Genomic DNA, 26,570 nt, shown 5'->3' with positions numbered 1-26,570 from the left:
TGTATGGACCTGTCGGATATGCTTACTGTGATTTCTTCATTGCATTACTTGAGTTGCTTTCCTGGTCTGAAACTCAGGAACCTAGACATGAATGTCTGGATGGCATTTGATGTTTCTGATTCTACTTGACTGACATTTATAAAGTTTCATTCACTTAGTATAATGTTGCAGAGCAACCATATTAGGCCCTATGCACACGACCATATCTGTTTTGCAGTTCTGTGGTCCTGTTCCATCCACATTTTTGGTGTACCCATTGACTTCAATGGGTCACCGGTACGCATTTTGCGGACAAGTATAAGACATGTTCTGTGGATGATCCATGTGCTTTCTGCATCCGCATGTCTGTTTCGCAAAAAGATAGACTGTGTCTGCAAAATGCGGACCTGTTGAAAACAATAGGTCCACAAATAAAATGGGGACGACACACGGACCACATCTGTATTTTGCAGATCCGCAGTTTGCAGACCACAAAACAGATACAGTCGTGTGCATTGGGCCTTAGAATGAGGATTTTGGAGACACGTCAAAGGACATGTGTGGCTACAAGTGTCCGTGTCATGGTGTCCACCGACAGCTGCATGTAAAGGAGTACTCCAGTCACGAACATTTATTACCTATACATGGGTGTTATATGTTGGGTCAGTCATACATAAACCTCTGTGGGGGGTAGGAAAATAGCTGAGTGAGATTAATTGACATACAAGAGTAACTACAAGTAATAATGTAACCGAGTGGTACAATGTATATGTATATATATACGGTATATATACACTTATAAGATATATATATATACTGTATATATATATATATAATCTATGTATATATACACACTTATAAGATATATATATATACTATAAGGTAACTGATGATAAATTCCCTTTAATGTGCAAGTAGCTGTCAGTGTGTCACATGTCTGTCTTCTGTCTTATATGTGTCCATGTTGTTTCCTTGTTTTCAAGCCACCTGACTAATGAGATACCTGAGTAAGTAAAATGGCCATACCTGCCCAGTCCATACATCCCATCAGGTGTGCTCCACAGATTCTCCTGCTCCATTCACGTGATATTGATCATTGCCTGCACATGTGAGAAAGTATCTCTCCTTCATTCTCCATTGTTGGCCACTGTGCGGTCTGTGTGAGACGGAAGTGCATACTCGTACCACCCCCGTCTGTCATCTCCCAGTTCAAAGCATCCATTGATTCTACACCTCTTTTGAATGACTGTCATCTTATATCACCCGGTAAATGGAACAGTGCAACCTGTTATCACAGACAACCAGTCCAGCAGCATAATAATGTACATCCCCCCCCCCCCCCCCGTGTCCTTGTCTTCCTATAGTGATGTCTGTGTAACTCGTCTTTATACACTTTTAGAATTGCTTTGAAGGGCCCTTAATGCTTTAATAAGAATATGGCTTTTATTAAGAAAATATATTAGGAGAATTAATTAGAAAATATATTAGGAGAATTACCAGCATCCTTCGACGTGCCGGATGACGAGCGCTATAATCGCAGCAGATTGCTGAGTAGGAGTCACCAGGTTCTTAGTAATAGCTTTATTATAGTGAGCCACAAACTAACGGCGCTCTGCAGTACTGAGGGTCTGCACTGGTTACTTCACATGTAACCTACAGTGAACGCCCTCTGTGCTCTTGGCTAGCTTTGACCAATTTCATGTCTATGTTAAAGACGACTTGTCCCCTCTCCTGACATGTCGGTTTCAGTCACTACTTGCATTCCCCATGTGATAACATGCGACTTCCCGCACTGCCACCGATCAGCTGTTTGGTATGCGCTGCAACCTTTTCACAGCATAGCAAGCACAGCGCCATACATTGCATAGTGGCTATGCTTGGCTTCACTTGAATGGGACTGAGCTGCATCTAGGTTATGTGACTGATAAACGTGACATCTTTGGTCTAGGTAGGAAGAGGCTGCACCACTCATTGCCTCCTCAAACAGCTAATCCGTGAGGGTAGGGGTAGTTGGACCCCACCAATCAGATACTGATGACCTATCCTGAGGATAGGTTATCCATATTTTAGTCTCAGAAAACCCTTTAAAACATGATGATCCAAAGACAAAAGAAACATGGTCTGTGCAGATGGCTTACAACAGTGTTATGGACACAAGTTTAGATATGTTTTCTGTGTAAAGTTCACAAACATTTCACTGTATTTCTTATGTATTCCATTGAAATTATGTATAGTTATTATTCACCCCAATATATCCAGCTTGAAGCCTCTAGATCTCGTCCTCAGTTCCGGGAAGGCAACCTCCACCTCCTGAGATGCTGTTGAACTACAAGTTGCAGTTTGTTCTATGTCTCAGTAGCTTAAAAAGGACCACAGGGTGCCTGTAGTTTTTTTCATCTTGGAAGCCAAATTGTTCTCACAGCTTCTTAAATGTATGAAAATGGGTCATATGCTATGAAAAGATCATGGTTATTTCTATTTCTGTTAATTGTGGGAAATGCTCCAATACATTTTTGTACAAATATGGTCCATAGTGCACTTTGGGCGGGTCCGTCCTGTTTGGTGCACTCTGCTTCCTCTATGTTATCGCTATGAACTCTGAAATCCCAGGAAATATCAAACAAGAGGGGAGGTGGGGTGACTAGCAGAGTGATACTGCACCGGACAGAGCGTCCCCGTCAACGACACACAGAAAATTGTATTGGCATATAAATAAAAATAAGTATTTTTTTATGATTAGAGGAGTAGATTTTTAGCAAGGAAGGTATGTATGGTTATTTTTAGGGTCCTCTACCCTATATGATGAGTATACTTACTTTGAAGCCAATTTTTCAGGTCACAGACACTCTTTGACTCTTCAGGGGAAGGTAATTTAGTTTATAATGGAGGATTATGACAACACGTCTATGGACATTATCAGGTTAATTTCTAAGGCTTATTGAGATTCATCAACTGCAGAGATCACATAATGGCGGAGATGGTAAACTGATAAATCCAGCCATTAACCTCCATCCCTGAGAGAGCTGAGTCCAATGTAACAAGCAAGATTAGTTAGTCTTCTATTGCCTCCGGCTCAGACGTAAGACGAGATCCATTTTCTGCTACTCTTTGGAGTCATTTTGACACATATCCTCTATAGTCCTCCTCTTTCTACAAAGAAATAAAATAATGCATTTTACAAATGACTGTAATAGTCCTTAATACAGGATGATAGACATTAGTTGGGAAGCCTAGATCTCGGACATGAATCAAAGTCTCCACTATGAAAAACTGGGACAGAAGATTTTCTGGGTTGTCTGAAAACTTCTGATCAAAATTTGGATTTGTATGTAAAGCCTATATAGTAATCATATCACTAGGACATTTTTGAAATGGTGGCCACTTATACTGGTTTTAGCTTTGCTTACTGACCCCTCTAGTCAGATACATAACTGAACTTTTATGACATATCCACAGGCTATGCCATAAAAGTCTTATAGGATGCAGGTCCCACCTTCGGGCCCACATCTATCTCAAGAACAGGATCCCGTTTGCCAGCTGCAGTGAATTGTTGGCTGCATCTACACAGCTCTCACTTTTTATCGCAACTGCACTTGGCTTTTCTTGATTTTTTTTCATAGAAGACAATGGTGAGAGCAGCACATACCTGGCCACCTCTTCATACCCTACAGCCTGAAAACAGGGCCCTGTTCTGTGGATAAGTCTGAGATGGGAATACCCTATTAATGAATTTTGGTATTTTGTAGCCACATTCAGACTGTTGTCATATGGGCCTTGCTCTATTGGGGCTGGGGGTGTAAATGAGTTTTCTGCACTATTCTTGCTGCTGCTTACTGCATGCCTCCCACTTTCTTTCTGCTTCTAAAGTCTTGGCCCTGTGGACAACCCAGATGACCCCAGGTAAGTTCCTCCACTGCCTGCTTTGTCTGTCGCTGCTGTTGGTGTGGTCCTTTTGTTTTAGACCTGCTATAAGATTTTCCATGTTTATTCATAGTTGGGCACTTTGTCTATTAATTAAAAGATGAGACCGATACCGGTGTGGGAGATTATAAAGATATGTACAACAATTGTGAAGAACAGCCCTGGCACCACTCCAGATTCGAGATAGTATTTCTCCCATTAATTTGCAGACAGATGTACTGTACGTTATTTTGGGATCATAACACTTTCAACAAATCCCCTTCCACTAAGTTATAAAAACATGAGGTCGCTAACCTGGCCTAACTCAATATGAGAGTGTAACCCTAACCTTAATGTGATGCCAGATGGGGGAATTTAAAGCTTGGCCACTTTTCAACCAATGTACCAGGTGTAGTTGATTGTATAATCCATGGATTATTATTCATGCAGCTATAAGTATATATCTGGCCAAGTTCTCAGAAGGATAGTTCTGTCCTGAAACTACTATTACTATTAAACACCGTTCTAGTAGCTACAGATTTCAGGAGAGACCTTCTACACCTTTACTACAGGTATATCTGATTATGCTTACTTGGAATATTGAGTTAGTGGTGCTACTACAGTGTCCACATATCAAGTTATTAGCAACATCTGCCGTTTGGACTGGATGGAAATCCCCATACAAGTTGGAATGGGGCTTCCCAAGGGAAACTCCCTAGGGTAAAGACTGAGTTTATCTCCTTGACTTGTTTGATAGACAAACTTGTCATCTATAGTGAACAAAACCAAAATGTATGTATAATACAGTATATCAGCCCTTACCCATTTTATTGCTAAATATTCAACTCATTCGATGGATTCCTTTCAAAATGGTGCTTATAGTAAAAATATCGACTTAAATGGGTTTCCAGGAGTTTTATACTGATGACCTGTACTCAGGATGGGTCATCAGTATCTGAGTGGTGGGGGTCTGACACCCAGGACCCCTGCCAATCAGCTGTTTGAGAAGGCACCAGCACTTCTGTGAGCACTGTGGCCTTCACGCTGCTCACCAAGAAGAGCGCCATATGTTGTATAGTGGCTGTGCTTGGTATCGCAGCTCAGCCTCATTCACTTCAATGAGGCTGAGCTGCGCCTAGGCTATGTGACCAATGAACGTGACATCACATTGCCTAGGGAAAGCTCAGAGAAGGCTGCGTTTGCTACTGCAAGTGCTGGTGCCTTCTCAAACAGCTGATAGGTGAGTGTCCCAGGTGTTGGACCCTTACCGATCAGATACCTGGTGACCTATCCAGAGGATAGGTCATCAGTTTAAAACTACTTTAGGGACCCATAAATATAACTGAAAAGTCATCCAAACCTGATGATTTCTGTAGAACTGGCTGACTATCTCTTAACAGATGATGTCGGGGGAAAGAAATATAAAGATTGGGAATGCTGAATTTAAATGCCCAATCATTTAGTTTTCAGTGGAGATACCACCAGAGGTGTCTGCCAGAGGCTTAATACTCTCTCCAGCATAAATAACACACTTGGCTGAGCAAAAGGTGCATGTGTGTGTGTGGGGAGTCAGAAGGAATAGCCGAATGAGCATTTATTCAAAAGCTATTGAAGGTGTATGGACACTTTAAGGGTACAGTTTCTGCACCAAATCCACACCAAATTCCTCTTGTGTTACTTGCGGATTTTGTCTTGGATTTGCCTCAAATCTGCCTTGAAAATCTAGGGGGACATAAGAGAATTTGTAACAGTATATGGGCCCACTGTCCATATCACTCAACCAGTTTTTTTCCCTTGAGGGAATTCCCGATCTTCTCAGCTGTTGCTGTGTGGGTGAAAGAATCCAGAAGTTTTACTAAATCTGTCATAAGACGTACACCATTAACTATACATATAGTTAGGCGCCCTAAATATGGAAAGTGGAGGTGGTTTGCGATGTTGTGTCGTTGTTTTGTCAATGTTTTGTCAGTGGTTTGTGTATGTGATGTGGATCCGTGTTAATATTATATTTGGATGTATTTTTGATGTATTCAACCCAGTGTAAACTGTGTACAGAATATTACATGCAATCACATTCGAGTATACACATAGAACGAAATAAATGCTATGATCCAGGCATACCTTTTCTAGAGTAGAAGCTCCACGAAACCTTATGCACCTCCTACACCAAAGGCCATTCAGTGGCTCAGAAGAAGTAAGTCATCTTACATAAGTCCTCCATATAAAAACCTTTTGACTCTGCTGAATGACTGAGGGAGGTAGGAAGAAGCATATTTGATAAAATTGGTCCTACCCAATATAAAGGTGCCCATACCTATAGCTGTCGGCTGAAAGAGCTTGTTTGCAGACAGCTATCAATTTCCCTGTATATCTACAAGTTTGGTTTGGCTGAGCATGTATATGCTTTCAACGGGGAGAGAGGAGAAAGCCGTTTGGCAAACAGCTTTGGTGGCGGCTTTTCTCCTGGGATAACAAAAGAATTGGGAGTGGAAACTCAGTTCAACCAATCTATCCTCATCTGTCAGGGTACAGTTGGGATCTCATCATACATATTAGACTGATAGTCCTACCAAAAAAGCAGGTATGGGGACCTTGAGTTTTAGAAAGCTTGTTTAGAGGGTGTGATTACACCCTTTCAGCTTTTTTGGGGTACTGTAACATATGAGGAAATAACCATTTACAAATCAAAAAACTATTAATAGGAAATTATACTCTACAATTGGGAAGCCAGTCGTATAAATAAATCTTGGTTATTAGCATTTGACCAACAACAAATCGTAAATCTACAGTATATTATTGTGATAAGAGGAATGCTATAGGGCAGTGATGGCGAACCTATGGCACTGGTGCCAGAGGCGGCACTCAGAGCCCTTTCTGTGGGCACCCGCACACTGGAAAAAGTCTATGGTGTACCAATATGCCATTCATCAGCGCAGGGTGCACTATGAATGGCACAGGCAGCGCACTGAATGCAGGCAGGCTATTATAGCTAAATGATAAAGTACATGGAAGATATACTATATTGGACTGTAGTATTCAGGGTAAATTGCCGCGTTGGCACTTTGGGATGAAGTTGTGGGATTTTGGATTACACTTTTGGCACTCTGTCTGTAAAAGGTTCGCCATCACTGCTATAGGGAGTTGGACCCTACAAATGTACTATTTAAAGGGAATCTGTCATCAACTTTATGCTGCCCATACTAAAGGCAGAATACAGTAAACACAGGTGAGTTGATTTCAGCGGTCTGTCGTTTATAAGTTAAAAAGAAGTGGTTGCTAAGAACTGACATCACAATCTTTGCAGACTGGGCCTGGAAAAGAGTCACGGCCACCTGAGAAGAGTCATGGTTAATCATGAATCTTCTGCTCTCCTGCCCACCTGCTGATGGCTGAGTCTTCTACCGAGTTTTCTCCCTTTCTCTCTAGGAGAGAACTGCCAATCATCAGCAGATGGGCGAGAGAGCAGGAGATTATGAATAACCAGGACTCTTCTCAGGTAGATTTGACTCTTTTCAAGGCCTGAGCTGAAATTATTATGGATGCTGGTTCTCAGCAACCACTTACTTTTAGCTCATGAGTGACACATCGCTGAAATCAGCATTTCTGTGACTATTTTATGCTGCATAAAAGGTCATAAAGTTGATGACAGGTTCACTTTAAGCCAGAAGAAGGCCTTTGCATAACAGTGTCTTTTCATCTTGGAATTTGTGTATGGGATGTACAATAACATTGTCATGACCAGTGCAAGTGAAGCCCACCTTGCTCTGCACACATGAATTACTTATTGTGGCTCCTTTTTCCAGTGAGAAGGCCCTCCTAACCAACCAGTTTGAGCTGAGTATCAAGACTGAAGCGACTCAAGGTCTCATTCTGTGGAGTGGAAAAGGAACCGAACGCTCAGACTATATTGCTCTTGCTGTGGTAGCAGGTTATATTCAGATGACCTATGATCTTGGATCTAAGCCTGTTGTCCTCCGCTCTACCATACCGGTGAACACCAATCAGTGGATTCGCATTAAAGCACTAAGGTAAGACATGGTACAACAAGATATTAGAGGGTTTCGTCATTTAAATAAACCATTGGTGGGCTTTTCTGATATGGCAGATTAATTACTATTTGAGTATCTTATTATACTTCTGATATTGGTCAGCCAGCATGGATGCACTGAGTTCAGTGGGAGTAAGCATATGCCTGGGATTATCCCTCAGTCCGTTATGCCCTTCAGTGCCCCCTGGGATAAGAATAGAGTGAGGCATCTGCAGAATGGTGAACGGGTGGAAAAGCTAAGATAGGCGTGCAGGGGCTTGCCTGCTCCGGATTCCAGGGCATTCCTCTGGACCATTCTGTCTCTACTGCTACATAAACCTGTGCTACAACATCGCGCACCTCATCAATGAGATGCAGAAGACATTAATTTGTCATCAAGAAATGTATTTCATGCTTTGCAATAGCTTGGGAGGTTTACTTGCAGATGTTTGGAAAGCTCATAAAATGTGAAGTCACATTCCATTCAGTTCAGTGATGGACAATGAGAAGATATAGTTGGCTTGTCATTTTATTTAACCATGTGTCTTGTACATTGGTGCAGTCATGGCTTCTGATTTTATGTTTACACAAGGAAGTCCAATACTTACACGTAGAAGTAGATATAATATTGATGCGAAGATTGATGGATTAATTATTGCTATAGACGTCAAGAAGTCTGTAGGGGAGAACTGACTAACATCTGAGTACTGTACATATCAGGGTTCCTCCTGTTTGGCATGAAAGGTTAAGTTATGTAGGATTTGTAGTCACATTACATTCCATGAACGACAGAACTCTCCATGGGCACTGGCAGGCCATGGATTTAGATGGCTGCCGCCCATGGGGGGATCATTGGGGCTCAGAACTCTCTGGATGCTTTGCATGCCAGGGCTGGAATATGAGGGACACAATGTACTCTGCCATTGCATGAAATGATAAAAACATTGTCGTCAGGTGGCGGCTGCGTGAATGCGCCAAGAGATTGGCGGATACAAGAGGAATTTGCGACGTAGTAGTCATGTTGGTGTATGTTAACTCTAATGTGGTGTAACCTTTAACAACATCATTGACATTGGTGATCCTTGGATTCTGATTATCGCAGCACTTTACTTTCTGAACTAATAAAATACTAAAATGTACATATTTAAAGTTTCTTCTACCCCCTTATGTTGTGTTTGGATTATCTTCTAGAAATAACAGGGATGGCATCCTACAAGTTGGCAATGAGGCGCCAGTCTTTGGTTCATCTCCACTTGGAGCAAAACAACTGGATACCGATGGTGCCCTCTGGCTGGGTAGGTTTCACTACAGCAGTAGGTACAGTTTTAAAATGGTACAGAATTATTAAACATCTTCCCTCATCAGTCAGAAGAAAAAGCTGCCTTGACGTTCTGCTGTCACCTGGGGCTTGTTTTTGGAACCTCTGGTAATGAGCTGCTATACCAAGGGAAAATGTTCTACGGCCACAACATTGTGCCAATTCAACTATTCGATATTCGACTATATAAAACATGGCATCCAAGAGCTCTTACCAGCCTACTGCATACTGTCCATACATTAAACTATGTAATAACACAGTATGCAGTAAGCCAATGGTAGCAAGCATGTTCCATTCAAGTTGCTGGAAGCACGGATGCAGGCTCATACTTTCCCACAAGGAAACATGTGAATCCCCCGGTGGGCCCCTGAGCAAGAGTGAGCCCCAGTTCTTCACCCCCTGCACAAGTGGCACATGGCACAGTATCTTGACTGCTCTACATACAGATAGACAGCATTACAGCATCTCAACCAGCCTACGTCCATATAACAAACTGGGTAGATTATCTAACAAACTACTCAGTTTATTAATATAGATCCATCAGGTAGCTGAGGTGACACCTGCGTACCGAGGCCGGCCAGCCAGTATGGACCTGTGCTTTCTTAAAGTCGTTGTAGGGAACCCATAATCAACCATCTTGAGTGTCTTGCAGCTGCCTGCTGCTGTGTGAGCAGGTAGTACAGTATTTGCATGTACGGTAGCTGTATATTGGGCCCCTTATCAGCGGACCCTAGTCCAACACTACATGGGTGTGTAGGGAAAATTTAGAAGGAGACGCAGCACTACATCGGTCTCCCAGAGCTCCATCCCCCACCAATCATACAGTGATGGCATACCCTAGCGATGTACCACCAGTTTACAAGATGAGAATAGCTCATTTTTAAACCCCTCATACATCCTTATTGAATATTGGTCTAATCAATTTCTTTCATCGTATTCACGTGATGACACGCTCACAGTACATGCAAACTACAGTTGCACAATAGGCGACACTTGTAGCTCATTATGTTTGTAATAAAAAGCTGACAGATCAGCGGCATTTATGTTTCAGTATAAAAGGAAAACGAGACTGAGCATCATTGAAGCTGCCGCATAGCAACAGCTGGACTGCCAAGGATTACTCAGTTCTCATATGCCTGATAAAAACACAGATGCCTCCGCACAAAATTTCAAAATGGGGAAAAATGCCAGGGACAAATGCTTTATACGGTAAAGGAATAGATGTAGTTTTTAGAGTTGTAGCGCGGTAAACGCTTCTGCATCTCTATATTTAATGCGGCGCTTGGCTTCATAGACAGCAGTGATTCGAGTGGAACAGCCAAGTGGTAATTGAGATGAGAAGATAGCTAATCTCCGTCCAGTGTTCTGATACACATCCACTCATGTTCCATCATGTCAGGGCAGGCCTGAATGATGTCTGTCATTTCGTGATCTCTATAAAAAAAGAGGGACTTTCTGACCTGATCCGCTGCACCGATAGCAAAATAATTGAGGCAACTCAAAGTTGTCATCAAGGTAAAGGCTTTATGTTGCATTCGTAACTTGTAACCTAAACTGTAGCTACGTTCATATCTGCATTGATTGAACGCCCCTCTCTCCCCATTGCCTTACAATTAGGTCCTTTGGGGATATGTTGTTTTGATGGTAAGAATAGCACTGCCTGCTATTCCTGCCATCTAACGGCTGATGGAAGCTCCGAACCTGGAGCCTTGGATGACCATCTGAACAGGACAAATTATCAGGCCATATTTTTATGATTACTTTAAATCTCAAAATGACTGCTCCCTTTTTTTTACACATTGGTGATTGGAATCTATGGTGTTTTCTCTTTATCTGCAGGTGGAATAGAGAAACTGAGTGTTTCATATAAGCTGCCCAAAGCATACAGCACTGGCTTCATCGGATGCATGAAGGACGTTCTTATTGACCAGCAAGAACTGCACCTGGTGGAGGATTCATTGAACAACCCCCCTATATTATACTGCTCAGCCAAATAATCTGAGACCAACTTATCTTCCTCCTTTCTGGCCAGCCCCTTTTCCCTCCTCTCCCCGCCATCCACTGCTGTAATTATTTTATATTTTTGTAAACTTATTGCTTTTTATATTTTGTGTGTGGGGGGAGGAAGGAGAAGGCGATGTCTCTATGTGTGGATGTGTGTGACTTCCAATAATGCAACCAGACCAAAATCCACATGGGGTGGGCACAATTTTATGTAACAGAGAGTGTGTTATTTGCAGGTAATATGTGAGGACTGTGCACCTCACAAGGGCCTTATTCAAGTCAAATCAGGGATTACTGGGGAGATGAAGCAGAATTTTGTATTGAAGTGCAGAATTACATTTATAAGGGGGTTGGTTGCATCTGTCTTTTCACTGACCCACCCTGACGGTTGCAGTGTTGTTGCCTTGGTGTGTATGAGTGCATGTGTTATGACCCCTTCTTGTCATGTTTGGTGCTTGGGCCGTACACTCTTATTGTGAGAGATACCTGTGTTATCAGTTATGATGGATGTCCCTGCTGCTGACTGCCTTGCATGCCTGAGACATGATCTTAAAGAAAAATGAGGAGGTGAGGGGTCTCTGGTGTAAAAATGTGGCCTTCTTGTACAATGATCTTCAGTTTTACAAGGTCTGAATGATTCCTAAACCCCCTACCCATCCCATATCTCATCAAAATTCTTATGCTCCGCCTAGGGATTTCCATTATAGAACCTTCCAGTCTTACATTCCTTGTTTGTTTGTTTTTCTTCTGTGGTTCTGTCTGTTAGTTGATGTCCAAGCTATTTTTACCACAGCAGAATTAGAGGGGAGGAAGGTGGAGGAGAGTATTTTATGTCCTCCAATTCCATTTATACATTCGACCTGGAAGGTGGTTGTTGGTTTATTTGGTCCAGTAAAGTTGTTGAGTAATTTCCTTGGTTTATCCAAGGCGTAATCCCTTCTAGGACAGGGTGTTTATAAAAATGCTGGAGGAGATATTTTTGGGAGATTTTCTTTACATTTATTCAGTTTCTTTTTAGTGGTTTGTGAATTTTCAATTATCAGCTTTTTGTTTTGGTAACATTTGTTTAACCCTTTCTGTTAGCGAAGTTACATCCAGCAGCCTCTAGTAGTGATTGGGAGGTTGTACATACGTCTAATTTAGGGCAATAAAATAACAACCAATTCAGCTCCTATTTTTTAGTAGGGAATTAATTTGTCTGCACAAGCTGGGAGTGGTGGCCTGGCCACATGTTGGTCATTCGACTGGAAGCTGTAGACTTTAACTACATAAAAATGTATTAGATGTACCTTACATATGTCACATAAATTTTACCCGTATATAAAGTAACATATCTAGATGGAGTTTCCTTATCAGATATACGTTATCTCAGATTCTAAGATGTGACAAGCTGAACCAGTGATTTTATTTCTAGTCCCATGCAAAGCCCCAGAGTTGACAAAGAATATCAGTCAAGGTTCATTTCTCATCCATTCGACTAAACAGTTATCTCCATGTCTACTGGGTAACAGATGCAATCCCTCTCTCGTACTGCTGCTCTCCCTAGTGATGGGAATGCCTTTGTTCTTTATTGAATGATAGCAATAATAATCTATAAATTAACAATGATCTTACAGACTCTATAGTGAGTTACCATTTTGACGATTGCTCATAAGCCACTGTTGATACCATAAATGGTATAGAAGAAAGGCTTCCAAATAACAGAAGTCACCATTAAGTTTTATGTTACTTTAATACTGTACATCTCATAAATCACATGACCCATGAAAGAAGGGTTAAACAAATATAAAACATAATTTTAGCTTACATGAGGATTATCTGTGTGGTATTATCCTATGTAGAAACTATGTATACCATTATATAAAGCCTACAGTATGTAGTCGACAACACAAGTTTTTCCCACTCAATGAAGACAAGTGTGCAGTCCACATCACTGCCGCCTGTACCATTGTACGTGAAATAGGAAGAGGACATTGTATCTGGTAACATGGATGTTCTTCTGTAGATACCACCTTTTTAACTCTGTTTATGATTAATAAGTCATGAGGGTTAGGTTGATGAGATCTTAATTATGTGCGTGTCTCATGTGCGCCTGCTCCTTCTCCCTGGCTTGTCTGCAGTTCTACCCTGTGTTCTAGTGTGAAATGTATTCATATTTATATGCAGTAAATTCCTCCTGTATGCACACCGCTTACTTTCTTTTCTGGAGAACAGAAGCCACATGCTTCTTCCTCAGCATCAATGAGTTGTAGATGTTTATTTTTTTTGTATACATTTTTATGACTGTGAAACAATACTTTTAGATAACTATCAAAGGGCTGCAATGGTCTACCACAGTCTGGCCTCTCAAGAGGGAAAAATTCCTATACAAAACATAAAATCCAGATTTATCTTTCTAGATTGCAGTAGATGGTGATGTTCATCTAGAATGGTAGTAGATAGTTAAATCAATGTATTATTTCTACTCCAAATGCATAGTAACATAGTAAAGAATTAAGTAGAAATTTTTTTTTTTCCCTTCGGTGCTATTTGTGTACATAAAATAGTGACCAAAAGTTTTTCAACGAGAGGTATAAAGGGCATAATAGTGAGGGCCATAAACCAGCCTCTGCTCATGTGCATACAAGTGGAATTGATTGTGTATGGAGCTTGTTTCTTGTGTCCAGATGAGGACAGTTCACTTTACTTTAGGGAGAGCAGGGTGGGAGGGGTAAGCTAAGTATTACAAAGGGCTTGTCGAGGCTATCCAAAATGTGCCAGAGAACAAAAATGGGGCACAGCACAATTGTGTCCCTGCTTAGTAATATGCCCTTTGATAATACTTGTTAGACATAGTTTTAGTCAAGTGGTAGTTGCTCCAGAGAGTAAGAGATCAAGCTCTCAGATGTTAACCTATTCAGCCAATCATTTTTATCCCGTAGATTACCAGTTTGGTTTGCAGTGACCTTGTTCTATAGGTTACGGGGTACTTTTTTTTGCACTTCACTATAATAACGAACTATCTGTGGTTTTAAAAATATCTCAGTCAAAATACTATTTTATAAAGACTAGTGAAGAACAAGGGGTTTATGCCACCAAAAGTGATCTCCTGGCTGCAATGGAAAATGAACTTCTGAATGCCATATAAGAATGGTGGCCAACATAAGGAACAGCCAGTGGTCAATTGGGGGACATGTGACTGTAGCAAGAGAGCCAAGAGCTTTACGTTGACCATTGGAGCTGTAGAAGATATCATCAAACATCCCGTCCTCTGTTCTATACAGCCATATATACAACCATTCACCATCTTACCAGGCATAATTGACTTTGTGTGCACTTACATTTCAGTTAGTTTTACTTTCCATGGTCTACTAGCATTTATATCCATAATGTACAAATTGATTTTTTTTAATTTATGTCTGTCCATACATTACAATTCTAGGGTAGTAAATCCGCTGTGATCTGCTGTAAGAGTCTTGGAGGACTGTGCACAGTATACAGTACAGCATGTTATAACCATTACTAACTTTATTACTTGTCTTTTGTCCAATCACCACAAAATAAAGTCTGAAAACTATTTAAAAGGAGTGTCCTATTGCTTTTGTGTGTCTTATGTATTTTGTGAAAGATTAATTTGCATTACAAAAATTTGCATATTACACGATCACTACCTTGCCGATTTTTCGAGTAAAAAAATTGTAGAATATAACGAATATTCGAATTCGCGAATATTCGACGAATATTCTATAAAATGTTTGCAAAATATAGCAAATTCGAATATGACCCCTACCGCTCATCACTAATGACTGGGGGTTAGAGAAGTCAATTTTGTTGCTCTATCATGGTCTACCAAAAATAGAAAAGCTAGTTGTAAGGGGAGACAAAGAGGCACATTTAATAAGACTGGCGTTTTAGACGACGGTCTTAATAAAGCCCTGCACTGGCAGTGGTTGCGCCGAAGTTATGAAGAGGTGGCGGCTTATTCATAACTTCGGCGGACCCTCCGCCAGTTCTAAATGTAAGACAGCTTCCTTGCTGTCTTACATTTAGACCTTTTTCTATGCCTAAAACAGGCGTTGAAAATGGTAAATCAGACGGGCCTACCAGCCAGTCCCCTTCCACAATTGTAGACCAGGCATGAGCCGGGAGAAGTCTCAGATGCCGGTGCAAGTAGCTGTTGCGCGGCAATCTGGACCTGAAATACGCCTAATTTAGACATTTTTCAGATTGATAAATGACCCCCAAAATGTTTTAGGTATATTATAATTTGCTTTCCTGGGAAACATTCCCTGCTGCCCCCCAACAGTGATCAGGCTACATCAAATTTTTCAAGTACTTTTTATGTATTTAGATAGTTCTCTGTAAGAATTGACCATGTAACTCTGTTAAACTCCAAAGTAAGATAATAGTATCTGCAGGGTCCCTTAAGCATCCGTTGTATGATGGATTTACAGCTATGTTGTGGGGTCCATTATGACTGGAAGCTTCAACACAGTTGAGAACAGAACCTAACCTTTCACATTGTGCTCTCTTTACAAAATCTTGAGACTCCTTGGACTGTATACAGTATTTTATCACTTACTAGAACATTAATTGCTAGGTGAACCTTTCAGAATATAAATGTATTTCCCAGAAAGTTACAAGAAAACAGCTTATAAAATGTTTTTTCCTTCCAGAACAAGAATGACAATCTTGATATGATTCAAGGTCAGACTGCATAAATATGTCTGAATGTGAAAGATCAATTTCACTTTATTTAGTCACATCAAATTTGTTTCAGCCTATTTGTAGCCAGCAAAAAAAGCTATTTATGAAGGTCAGGTAAAACGTAAAGCTCCAAGGCCATTTGTAACATCTGTAGGAGTGCCCCCTTTCCACCATGTAATATTAATAGTGCTGGTGTCACGAACCAGCGGGTGTGAACCCACTGTGCCACGTGTCCTACCTTCTCTAAGGGCGTTGTTTAAGTGACCCCCTCAATTTTCACAGTACCGCTGATGGTGGGGATAGACTTTCCTAAGGGGAACACCAGGTCGCTACCTCTTGAAGAGGATAGGCACACGAGGCAGCTGGTCCAGGCGGACTAGAAGGTACCTGAGAGAGGCATTGTCAGCAGGCTGAGTCATTACCAGGAACAACAGTGCAGGACCGAAGGATGAGGCAGAGGCGAAGTCAGACAGGCAATAGGTTAGGGCAGGCAGCACAGGTACAGGGCAGGCAATCCGGATCGGCAACAGGAGAGTCAAGGCAAGCAGGCAGGGATTAAACAGGTAGCAGAGTCCAGGAACACAAGCAGATATCAGGAACCTTAGCAGGAAACAAGGACCTTGACACTGAGGCATCTCGGAGGGGGGCTGAGCCACTTATATATGTGCAAGAGGGTTGGGGAGGTCACATGATCCAGCCCATAAAACACAAGTGACGTGCATCGGCCCTTAAGGATATGCTGCAGGAAGCAAGCATGCTGTGGCCAGGGCTGAAAGAAAATACTGGCAGCAGATCACCGCTGAACACGGCGGTAAGCAGCCTCTGTTACAGCTGGTATTTTATATAACAGGTTGGTTAAGGTATCGCTTTCTTAGGGACACGTTAAGGCTACATTAACGCTACAGTGGGAAAAAAAATCCATTAGAACTGACTCATTGTCGGTTTTTCATAGCCATTCTGCACCCGTGTGTGCATCCATTTCCTATCTGTTTGTCCATTTTTAATGGTCACTTTGCATCTGTCTTTCATGACCATTAAAAACAGCCATGAAAAATGGATATATTTTTTTTAGCATCCCAACTCCTCCAGTCCCCTCAATATATCCCCAACTGCCCCCAGTATCTATAATGGTTCCCCTGTAGTGCACATGCTGTCTTTAATGCTCCCATAGTAGCCCCAGTACAGGGAGTGCAGAATTATTAGGCAAGTTGTATTTTTGAGGATTAATTTTATTATTGAACAACAACCATGTTCTCAATGAACCCAAAAAACTCATTAATATCAAAGCTGAATATTTTTGGAAGTAGTTTTTAGTTTGTTTTTAGTTTTAGCTATTTTAGGGGGATATCTGTGTGTGCAGGTGACTATTACTGTACATAATTATTAGGCAACTTAACAAAAAAAAATATATACCCATTTCAATTATTTATTTTTACCAGTGAAACCAATATAACATCTCAACATTCACAAATATACATTTCTGACATTCAAAAAAACAAACAATCAGTGACCAATATAGCCACCTTTCTTTGCAAGGACACTCAAAAGCCTGCCATCCATGGATTCTGTCAGTGTTTTGATCTGTTCACCATCAACATTGCGTGCAGCAGTAACCACAGCCTCTCAGACACTGTTCAGAGAGGTGTACTGTTTTCCCTCCTTGTAAATCTCACATTTGATGATGGACCACAGGTTCTCAATGGGGTTCAGATCAGGTGAACAAGGAGGCCATGTCATTAGATTTTCTTCTTTTATACCCTTTCTTGCCAGCCACGTTGTGGAGTACTTGGACGTGTGTGATGGAGCATTGTCCTGCATGAAAATCATGTTTTTCTTACCTTGCAGACTTCTTCCTGTACCACTGCTTGAAGAAGGTGTCTTCCAGAAACTGGCAGTAGGACTGGGAGTTGAGCTTGACTCCATCCTCAACCCAAAAAGGCCCCACAAGCTCATCTTTGATGATACCAGCCCAAACCAGTACTCCACCTCCACCTTGCTGGCGTCTGAGTCGGACTGGAGCTCTCTGCCCTTTACCAATCCAGCCATCTGGCCCATCAAGACTCACTCTCATTTCATCAGTCCATAAAACCTTAGAAAAATCAGTCTTGAGATATTTCTTGGCCCAGTCTTGACGTTTCAGCTTGTGTGTCTTGTTCAGTGGTGGTCGTCTTTCAGCCTTTCTTACCTTGGCCATGTCTCTGAGTATTGCACACCTTGTGCTTTTGGGCACTCCAGTGATGTTGCAGCTCTGAAATATGGCCAAACTGGTGGCAAGTGGCATCTTGGCAGCTGCACGCTTGACTTTTCTCAGTTCATGGGCAGTTATTTTGCGCCTTGGTTTTTCCACACGCTTCTTGCGACCCTGTTGACTATTTTGAATGAAACGCTTGATTGTTCGATGATCACGCTTCAGAAGCTTTGCAATTTTAAGAGTGCTGCATCCCTCTGCAAGATATCTCACTATTTTTGACTTTTCTGAGCCTGTCAAGTCCTTCTTTTGACCCATTTTGCCAAAGGAAAGGAAGTTGCCTAATAATTATGCACACCTGATATAGGGTGTTGATGTCATTAGACCACACCCCTTCTCATTACAGAGATGCACATCACCTAATATGCTTAATTGGTAGTAGGTAGAGTTGAGCGAACACCTGGATGTTCGGGTTCGAGAAGTTCGGCCGAACATCCCGGAAATGTTCGGGTTCGGGATCCGAACCCGATCCGAACTTCGTCCCGAACCCGAACCCCATTGAAGTCAATGGGGACCCGAACTTTTCGGCACTAAAAAGGCTGTAAAACAGCCCAGGAAAGAGCTAGAGGGCTGCAAAAGGCAGCAACATGTAGGTAAATCCCCTGCAAACAAATGTGGATAGGGAAATGAATTAAAATAAAAATTAAATAAATAAAAATTAACCAAAATCAATTGGAGAGAGGTTCCATAGCAGAGAATCTGGCTTCCCGTCACCCACCACTGGAACAGTCCATTCTCAGATATTTAGGCCCCGGCACCCAGGCAGAGGAGAGAGGTCCCGTAACAGAGAATCTGTCTTCATGTCAGCAGAGAATTAGTCTGCATGTCATAGCAGAGAATGAGGCTTCACGTCAGCCACCACTGCAACAGTCCATTGGCATATATTTAGGCCCAGCACACACACAGGCAGAGGAGAGAGGTCCCGTAACAGAGAATCTGGCTTCATGTCAGCAGAGAATCAGTCTGCATGTCATAGCAGAGAATCAGGCTTCACGTCAGCCACCACTGCAACAGTCCATTGTCATAAATTTAGGCCCAGCACCCAGGCAGAGGAGAGAGGTCCCGTAACAGAGAATCTGGCTTCATGTCAGCAGAGAATCAGTCTTCATATCATAGCAGAGAATCAGGCTTCACGTCACCCACCACTGTAAGAGTCAATTTTCATAAATTTAGGCCCAGAACCCAGGCAGAGGAGAAAGGTCCCGTAACAGACAATCTGGCTTCATGTCAGCAGAGAATCAGTCTTCATATCATAGCAGAGAATGAGGCTTCACGTCACCCACCACTGTAAGAGTCAATTTTCATAAATTTAGGCCCAGAACCCAGGCAGAGGAGAAAGGTCCCGTAACAGACAATCTGGCTTCATGTCAGCAGAGAATCAGTCTTCATATCATAGCAGAGAATCAGGCTTCACGTCACCCACCACTGTAAGAGTCAATTTTCATAAATTTAGGCCCAGAACCCAGGCAGAGGAGAAAGGTCCCGTAACAGACAATCTGGCTTCATGTCAGCAGAGAATCAGTCTTCATATCATAGCAGAGAATCAGGCTTCACGTCACCCACCACTGTAAGAGTCAATTTTCATAAATTTAGGCCCAGAACCCAGGCAGAGGAGAAAGGTCCCGTAACAGACAATCTGGCTTCATGTCAGCAGAGAATCAGTCTTCATATCATAGCAGAGAATCAGGCTTCACGTCACCCACCACTGTAAGAGTCAATTTTCATAAATTTAGGCCCAGAACCCAGGTAGAGGAGAAAGGTCCCGTAACAGACAATCTGGCTTCATGACAGCAGAGAATCAGTCTGCATGTCATAGCAGAGAATCAGGCTTCACGTCAGCCACCACTGCAACAGTCCATTGTCATAAATTTAGGCCCAGCACCCAGGCAGAGGAGAGAGGTCCCGTAACAGAGGATCTGGCTTCATGTCAGCAGAGAATCAGTCTGCATGTCATAGCAGAGAATGAGGCTTCACGTCAGCCACCACTGCAACAGTCCATTGGCATATATTTAGGCCCAGCACACACACAGGCAGAGGAGAGAGGTCCCGTAACAGACAATCTGGCTTCATGTCAGCAGAGAATTAGTCTGCATGTCATAGCAGAGAATGAGGCTTCACGTCACCCACCACTGCAACAGTCCATTGGCATATATTCAGGCCCAGCACCCAGGCAGAGGAGAGAGGTCCCGTAACAGAGGATCTGGCTTCATGTCAGCAGAGAATCAGTCTGCATGTCATAGCAGAGAATCAGGCTTCACGTCAGCCACCACTGCAACAGTCCATTGTCATAAATTTAGGCCCAGCACCCAGGCAGAGGAGAGAGGTCCCGTAACAGAGGATCTGGCTTCATGTCAGCAGAGAATCAGTCTGCATGTCATAGCAGAGAATCAGGCTTCACGTCAGCCACCACTGCAACAGTCCATTGTCATAAATTTAGGCCCAGCACCCAGGCAGAGGAGAGAGGTCCCGTAACAGACAATCTGGCTTCATGTCAGCAGAGAATTAGTCTGCATGTCATAGCAGAGAATCAGGCTTCATGTCAGCCACCACTGCAACAGTCCATTGGCATATATTTAGGCCTAGCACACAGGCAGAGGAGAGGTTCATTCAACTTTGGGTAGCATCGCAATATAATGGTAAAATGAAAATAAAAATAGGATTGAATGAGGAAGTGCCCTGGAGTCCAATAATATATGGTTATGGGGAGGTAGTTAATGTCTAATCTGGACAAGGGACGGACAGGTCCTGTGGGATCCATGCCTGGTTCATTTTTATGAACGTCAGCTTGTCCACATTGGCTGTAGACAGGCGGCTGCGTTTGTCTGTAATGACGCCCCCTGCCGTGCTGAATACACGTTCAGACAAAACGCTGGCTGCCGGGCAGGCCAGCACCTCCAAGGCATAAAAGGCTAGCTCTGGCCACGTGGACAATTTAGAGACCCAGAAGTTGAATGGGGCCGAACCATCAGTCAGTACGTGGAGGGGTGTGCACACGTACTGTTCCACCATGTTAGTGAAATGTTGCCTCCTGCTAACACGTTGCGTATCAGGTGGTGGTGCAGTTAGCTGTGGCGTGTTGACAAAAGTTTTCCACATCTCTGCCATGCTAACCCTGCCCTCAGAGGAGCTGGCCGTGACACAGCTGCCTTGGCGACCTCTTGCTCCTCCTCTGCCTTGGCCTTGGGCTTCCACTTGTTCCCCTGTGACATTTGGGAATGCTCTCAGTAGCGCGTCTACCAACGTGCGCTTGTACTCGCGCATCTTCCTATCACGCTCCAGTGCAGGAAGTAAGGTGGGCACATTGTCTTTGTAGCGTGGATCCAGCAGGGTGGCAACCCAGTAGTCCGCACAGGTTAAAATGTGGGCAACTCTGCTGTCGTTGCGCAGGCACTGCAGCATGTAGTCGCTCATGTGTGCCAGGCTGCCCAGGGGTAAGGACAAGCTGTCCTCTGTGGGAGGCGTATCGTCATCGTCCTGCCTTTCCCCCCAGCCACGCACCAGTGATGGACCCGAGCTGCGTTGGGTGCCACCCCGCTGTGACCATGCTTCATCCTCATCCTCCTCCACCTCCTCCTCATCCTCGTCCTCCTCGTCCTCCAGTAGTGGGCCCTGGCTGGCCACATTTGTACCTGGCCTCTGCTGTTGCAAAAAACCTCCCTCTGAGTCACTTCGAAGAGACTGGCCTGAAAGTGCTAAAAATGACCCCTCTTCCTCATCCTCCTCCTCCTCCTCCTGGGCCACCTCCTGTTCCATCATCGCCCTAAGTGTTTTCTCAAGGAGACATAGAAGTGGTATTGTAACGCTGATAACGGTGTCATCGCCACTGGCCATGTTGGTGGAGTACTCGAAACAGCGCAACAGGGCACACAGGTCTCGCATGGAGGCCCAGTCATTGGTGGTGAAGTGGTGCTGTTCTGTAGTGCGACTGACCCGTGCGTGCTGCAGCTGAAACTCCACTATGGCCTGCTGCTGCTCGCACAGTCTGTCCAGCATGTGCAAGGTGGAGTTCCACCTGGTGGGCACGTCGCATATGAGGCGGTGAGCGGGAAGGCCGAAGTTACGCTGTAGCGCAGACAGGCGAGCAGCGGCAGGATGTGAACGCCGGAAGCGCGAACAGACGGCCCGCACTTTATGCAGCAGCTCTGACATGTCGGGGTAGTTGTGAATGAACTTCTGCACCACCAAATTCAGCACATGCGCCAAGCAAGGGATGTGCGTCAAATTGGCTAGTCCCAGAGCTGCAACGAGATTTCGCCCATTATCACACACCACCAGGCCGGGCTTGAGGCTCACCGGCAGCAACCACTCGTCGGTCTGTTGTTCAATACCCCGCCACAACTCCTGTGCGGTGTGGGGCCTGTCCCCCAAACATATGAGTTTCAGAATGGCCTGCTGACGTTTACCCCGGGCTGTGCTGAAGTTGGTGGTGAAGGTGTGTGGCTGACTGGATGAGCAGGTGGAAGAAGAGGAGGAGGAAGCCGAGAAGGAGGAGGTGGCAACAGGAGGCAAAGAATGTTGCCCTGCGATCCTTGGCGGCGGCAGGACGTGCGCCAAACAGCTCTCCGCCTGGGGCCCAGCTGCCACTACATTTACCCAGTGTGCAGTTAGGGAGATATAGCGTCCCTGGCCGTGCTTACTGGTCCACGTATCTGTGGTTAGGTGGACCTTGCTACAGATGGCGTTGCGCAGTGCACACTTGATTTTATCGGATACTTGGTTGTGCAGGGAAGGCACGGCTCTCTTGGAGAAGTAGTGCCGGCTGGGAACAACATACTGTGGGACAGCAAGCGACATGAGCTGTTTGAAGCTGTCTGTGTCCACCAGCCTAAATGACAGCATTTCATAGGCCAGTAGTTTAGAAATGCTGGCATTCAGGGCCAGGGATCGAGGGTGGCTAGGTGGGAATTTACGCTTTCTATCAAATGTTTGTGAGATGGAGAGCTGAACGCTGGCGTGTGACATGGTTGAGACGCTTGGTGACGGAGGTGGTGGTGGTGGTGTTGGTGGTACATCCCCTGTTTGCTGGGCGGCAGGTGCCAACGTTCCTCCAGAGGCGGAGGAAGAGGCCGAGGCGGCAGCAGCAGAATAGGCCGAGGCGGCAGCAGCAGAAGAGGTAGCAGGGGGAGCCTGAGTGACTTCCTTGGTTTTAAGGTGTTTACTCCACTGCAGTTCATGCTTTGCATGCAGGTGCCTGGTCATGCAGGTTGTGCTCAGGTTCAGAACGTTAATGCCTCGCTTCAGGCTCTGATGGCACAGCGTGCAAACCACTCGGGTCTTGTCGTCAGCACATTGTTTGAAGAAGTGCCATGCCAGGGAACTCCTTGAAGCTGCCTTTGGGGTGCTCGGTCCCAGATGGCGGCGGTCAGTAGCAGGCGGAGTCTCTTGGCGGCGGGTGTTCTGCTTTTGCCCACTGCTCCCTCTTTTGCTACGCTGTTGGCTCGGTCTCACCACTGCCTCTTCCTCCGAACTGTGAAAGTCAGTGGCACGACCTTAATTCCATGTGGGGTCTAGGACCTCATCGTCCCCTGCATCGTCTTCCACCCAGTCTTGATCCCTGACCTCCTGTTCAGTCTGCACACTGCAGAAAGACGCAGCAGTTGGCACCTGTGTTTCGTCATCATCAGAGACATGCTGAGGTGGTATTCCCATGTCCTCATCATCAGGAAACATAAGTGGTTGTGCGTCAGTGCATTCTATGTCTTTCACCGCTGGGGAAGGGCTAGGTGGATGCCCTTGGGAAACCCTGCCAGCGGAGTCTTCAAACAGCATAAGAGACTGCTGCATAACTTGAGGCTGAGACAGTTTCCCTGGTATGCATGGGGGTGATGTGACAGACTGATGGGGTTGGTTTTCAGGCGCCATCTGTGCGCTTTCTGCAGAAGACTGGGTGGGAGATAATGTGAACGTGCTGGATCCACTGTCGGCCACCCAATTGACTAATGCCTGTACCTGCTCAGGCCTTACCATCCTTAGAACGGCATTGGGCCCCACCATATATCGCTGTAAATTCTGGCGGCTACTGGGACCTGAGGTAGTTGGTACACTAGGACGTGTGGATGTGGCAGAACGGCCACGTCCTCTCCCAGCACCAGAGGGTCCACTAACACCACCACGACCATGTCCACGTCCGCGTCCCTTACTAGATGTTTTTCTCATTGTTATGGTTCACCACAACAACAAATATATTATTTGGCCCAATGTATTGTATTCAAATTCAGCGGGATATAAATTTGAGGCCTAGTATTTAGGCGCTGGGTGACCGGTATGGATTTAGTGACAGAATTAGACTTGGAAATGCACAGAAGCGTGTGTGTGAAGTTATTCTGAATGACCCAATGTGCACCTTGAATATTATATACCCTTTTTGGGATAGATTTCAAATAGCTCTGATATAGCAGGAACCACTAAATTATGAAATTGCTAAATTGGGAATTGTACTTCAACCCAGAACAAAAAATGTGCTTTGACGGGCACTAAATAACTTTCCCAGCTACAACAGGACAGCGGTAACGAGAGATTTAGAGGGATTTAAATTTGAGGCCTAGTATTTAGGCGCTGGGTGACAGGTATGGGTTTAGTGACAGAATTAGACTTGGAAATACACAGTAGCGGGTGTGTGTGAAGTTATTCTGAATGACCCAATGTGCACCTTCAATATTATATACCCTTTTTGGGATAGATTTCAAATAGCTCTGATATAGCAGGAACCACTAAATTATGAAATTGCTAAATTGGGAATTGTACTTCAACCCAGAACAAAAAATGTGCTTTGACGGACACTAAATAACTTTCCCAGCTACAACAGGACAGCGGTAACGAGAGATTTAGAGGGATTTAAATTTGAGGCCTAGTATTTAGGCGCTGGGTGACAGGTATGGGTTTAGTGACAGAATTAGACTTGGAAATGCACAGAAGCGTGTGTGTGAAGTTATTCTGAATGACCCTATGTGCACCTTCAATATTATATACCCTTTTAGGGATAGATTTCAAATAGCTCTGATATAGCAGAAACCACTAAATTATGAAATTGCTAAATTGGGAATTGTACTTCAACCCAGAACAAAAAATGTGCTTTGACGGACACTAAATATCTTGCCCAGCAACAACAGTACAGCGGTGGGTAACGAGAGATTTAGAGGGATTTAAATTTGAGGCCTAGTATTTAGGCGCTGGGTCACCGGTATGGATTTAGTGACAGAATTAGACTTGGAAATGCACAGAAGCGTGTGTGTGAAGTTATTCTGAATGACCCTATGTGCACCTTCAATATTATATACCCTTTTAGGGATAGATTTCAAATAGCTCTGATATAGCAGAAACCACTAAATTATGAAATTGCTAAATTGGGAATTGTACTTCAACCCAGAACAAAAAATGTGCTTTGACGGACACTAAATATCTTGCCCAGCAACAACAGTACAGCGGTGGGTAACGAGAGATTTAGAGGGATTTAAATTTGAGGCCTAGTATTTAGGCGCTGGGTCACCGGTATGGATTTAGTGACAGAATTAGACTTGGAAATGCACAGAAGCGTGTGTGTGAAGTTATTCTGAATGACCCTATGTGCACCTTCAATATTATATACCCTTTTAGGGATAGATTTCAAATAGCTCTGATATAGCAGAAACCACTAAATTATGAAATTGCTAAATTGGGAATTGTACTTCAACCCAGAACAAAAAATGTGCTTTGACGGACACTAAATATCTTGCCCAGCAACAACAGTACAGCGGTGGGTAACGAGAGATTTAGAGGGATTTAAATTTGAGGCCTAGTATTTAGGCGCTGGGTCACCGGTATGGATTTAGTGACAGAATTAGACTTGGAAATGCACAGAAGCGTGTGTGTGAAGTTATTCTGAATGACCCTATGTGCACCTTCAATATTATATACCCTTTTAGGGATAGATTTCAAATAGCTCTGATATAGCAGAAACCACTAAATTATGAAATTGCTAAATTGGGAATTGTACTTCAACCCAGAACAAAAAATGTGCTTTGACGGACACTAAATATCTTGCCCAGCAACAACAGTACAGCGGTAACGAGAGATTTAGAGGGATTTAAATTTGAGGCCTAGTATTTAGGCGCTGGGTGACAGGTATGGGTTTAGTGACAGAATTAGACTTGGAAATACACAGTAGCGGGTGTGTGTGAAGTTATTCTGAATGACCCAATGTGCACCTTCAATATTATATACCCTTTTAGGGATAGATTCCAAATAGCTCTGATATAGCAGGAACCACTAAATTATGAAATTGCTAAATTGGGAATTGTACTTCAACCCAGAACAAAAAATGTGCTTTGACGGACACTAAATATCTTGCCCAGCAACAACAGTACAGCGGTAACGAGAGATTTAGAGGGATTTAAATTTGAGGCCTAGTATTTAGGCGCTGGGTGACAGGT

At 43.7% G+C, this 26,570-nt stretch overlaps 1 protein-coding gene across 1 annotated transcript in view; it reads left to right on the top strand.

The window, feature by feature from the left end:
• The window catches only part of AGRN (agrin), a 483,523-nt gene extending 468,732 nt beyond the window's left edge, over positions 1 to 14,791 (top strand). Inside the window, 3 exon segments of the mRNA XM_044281802.1 lie at positions 7,683 to 7,907; positions 9,098 to 9,201; positions 11,064 to 14,791. Coding sequence (XP_044137737.1) covers positions 7,683 to 7,907; positions 9,098 to 9,201; positions 11,064 to 11,221 — 487 coding nt within the window. The 3' untranslated portion in view covers positions 11,222 to 14,791.
• The last annotated feature ends 11,779 nt before the right edge of the window (positions 14,792 to 26,570 follow it).

This window comes from Bufo gargarizans, chromosome 2, assembly GCF_014858855.1.
Source record: "Bufo gargarizans isolate SCDJY-AF-19 chromosome 2, ASM1485885v1, whole genome shotgun sequence".
Taxonomy (NCBI): Eukaryota; Metazoa; Chordata; class Amphibia; order Anura; family Bufonidae; genus Bufo; species Bufo gargarizans.
The sequence above is the reverse complement of the archived record's forward strand: the minus strand, read 5'-3'. Positions and strand labels throughout refer to the sequence as shown.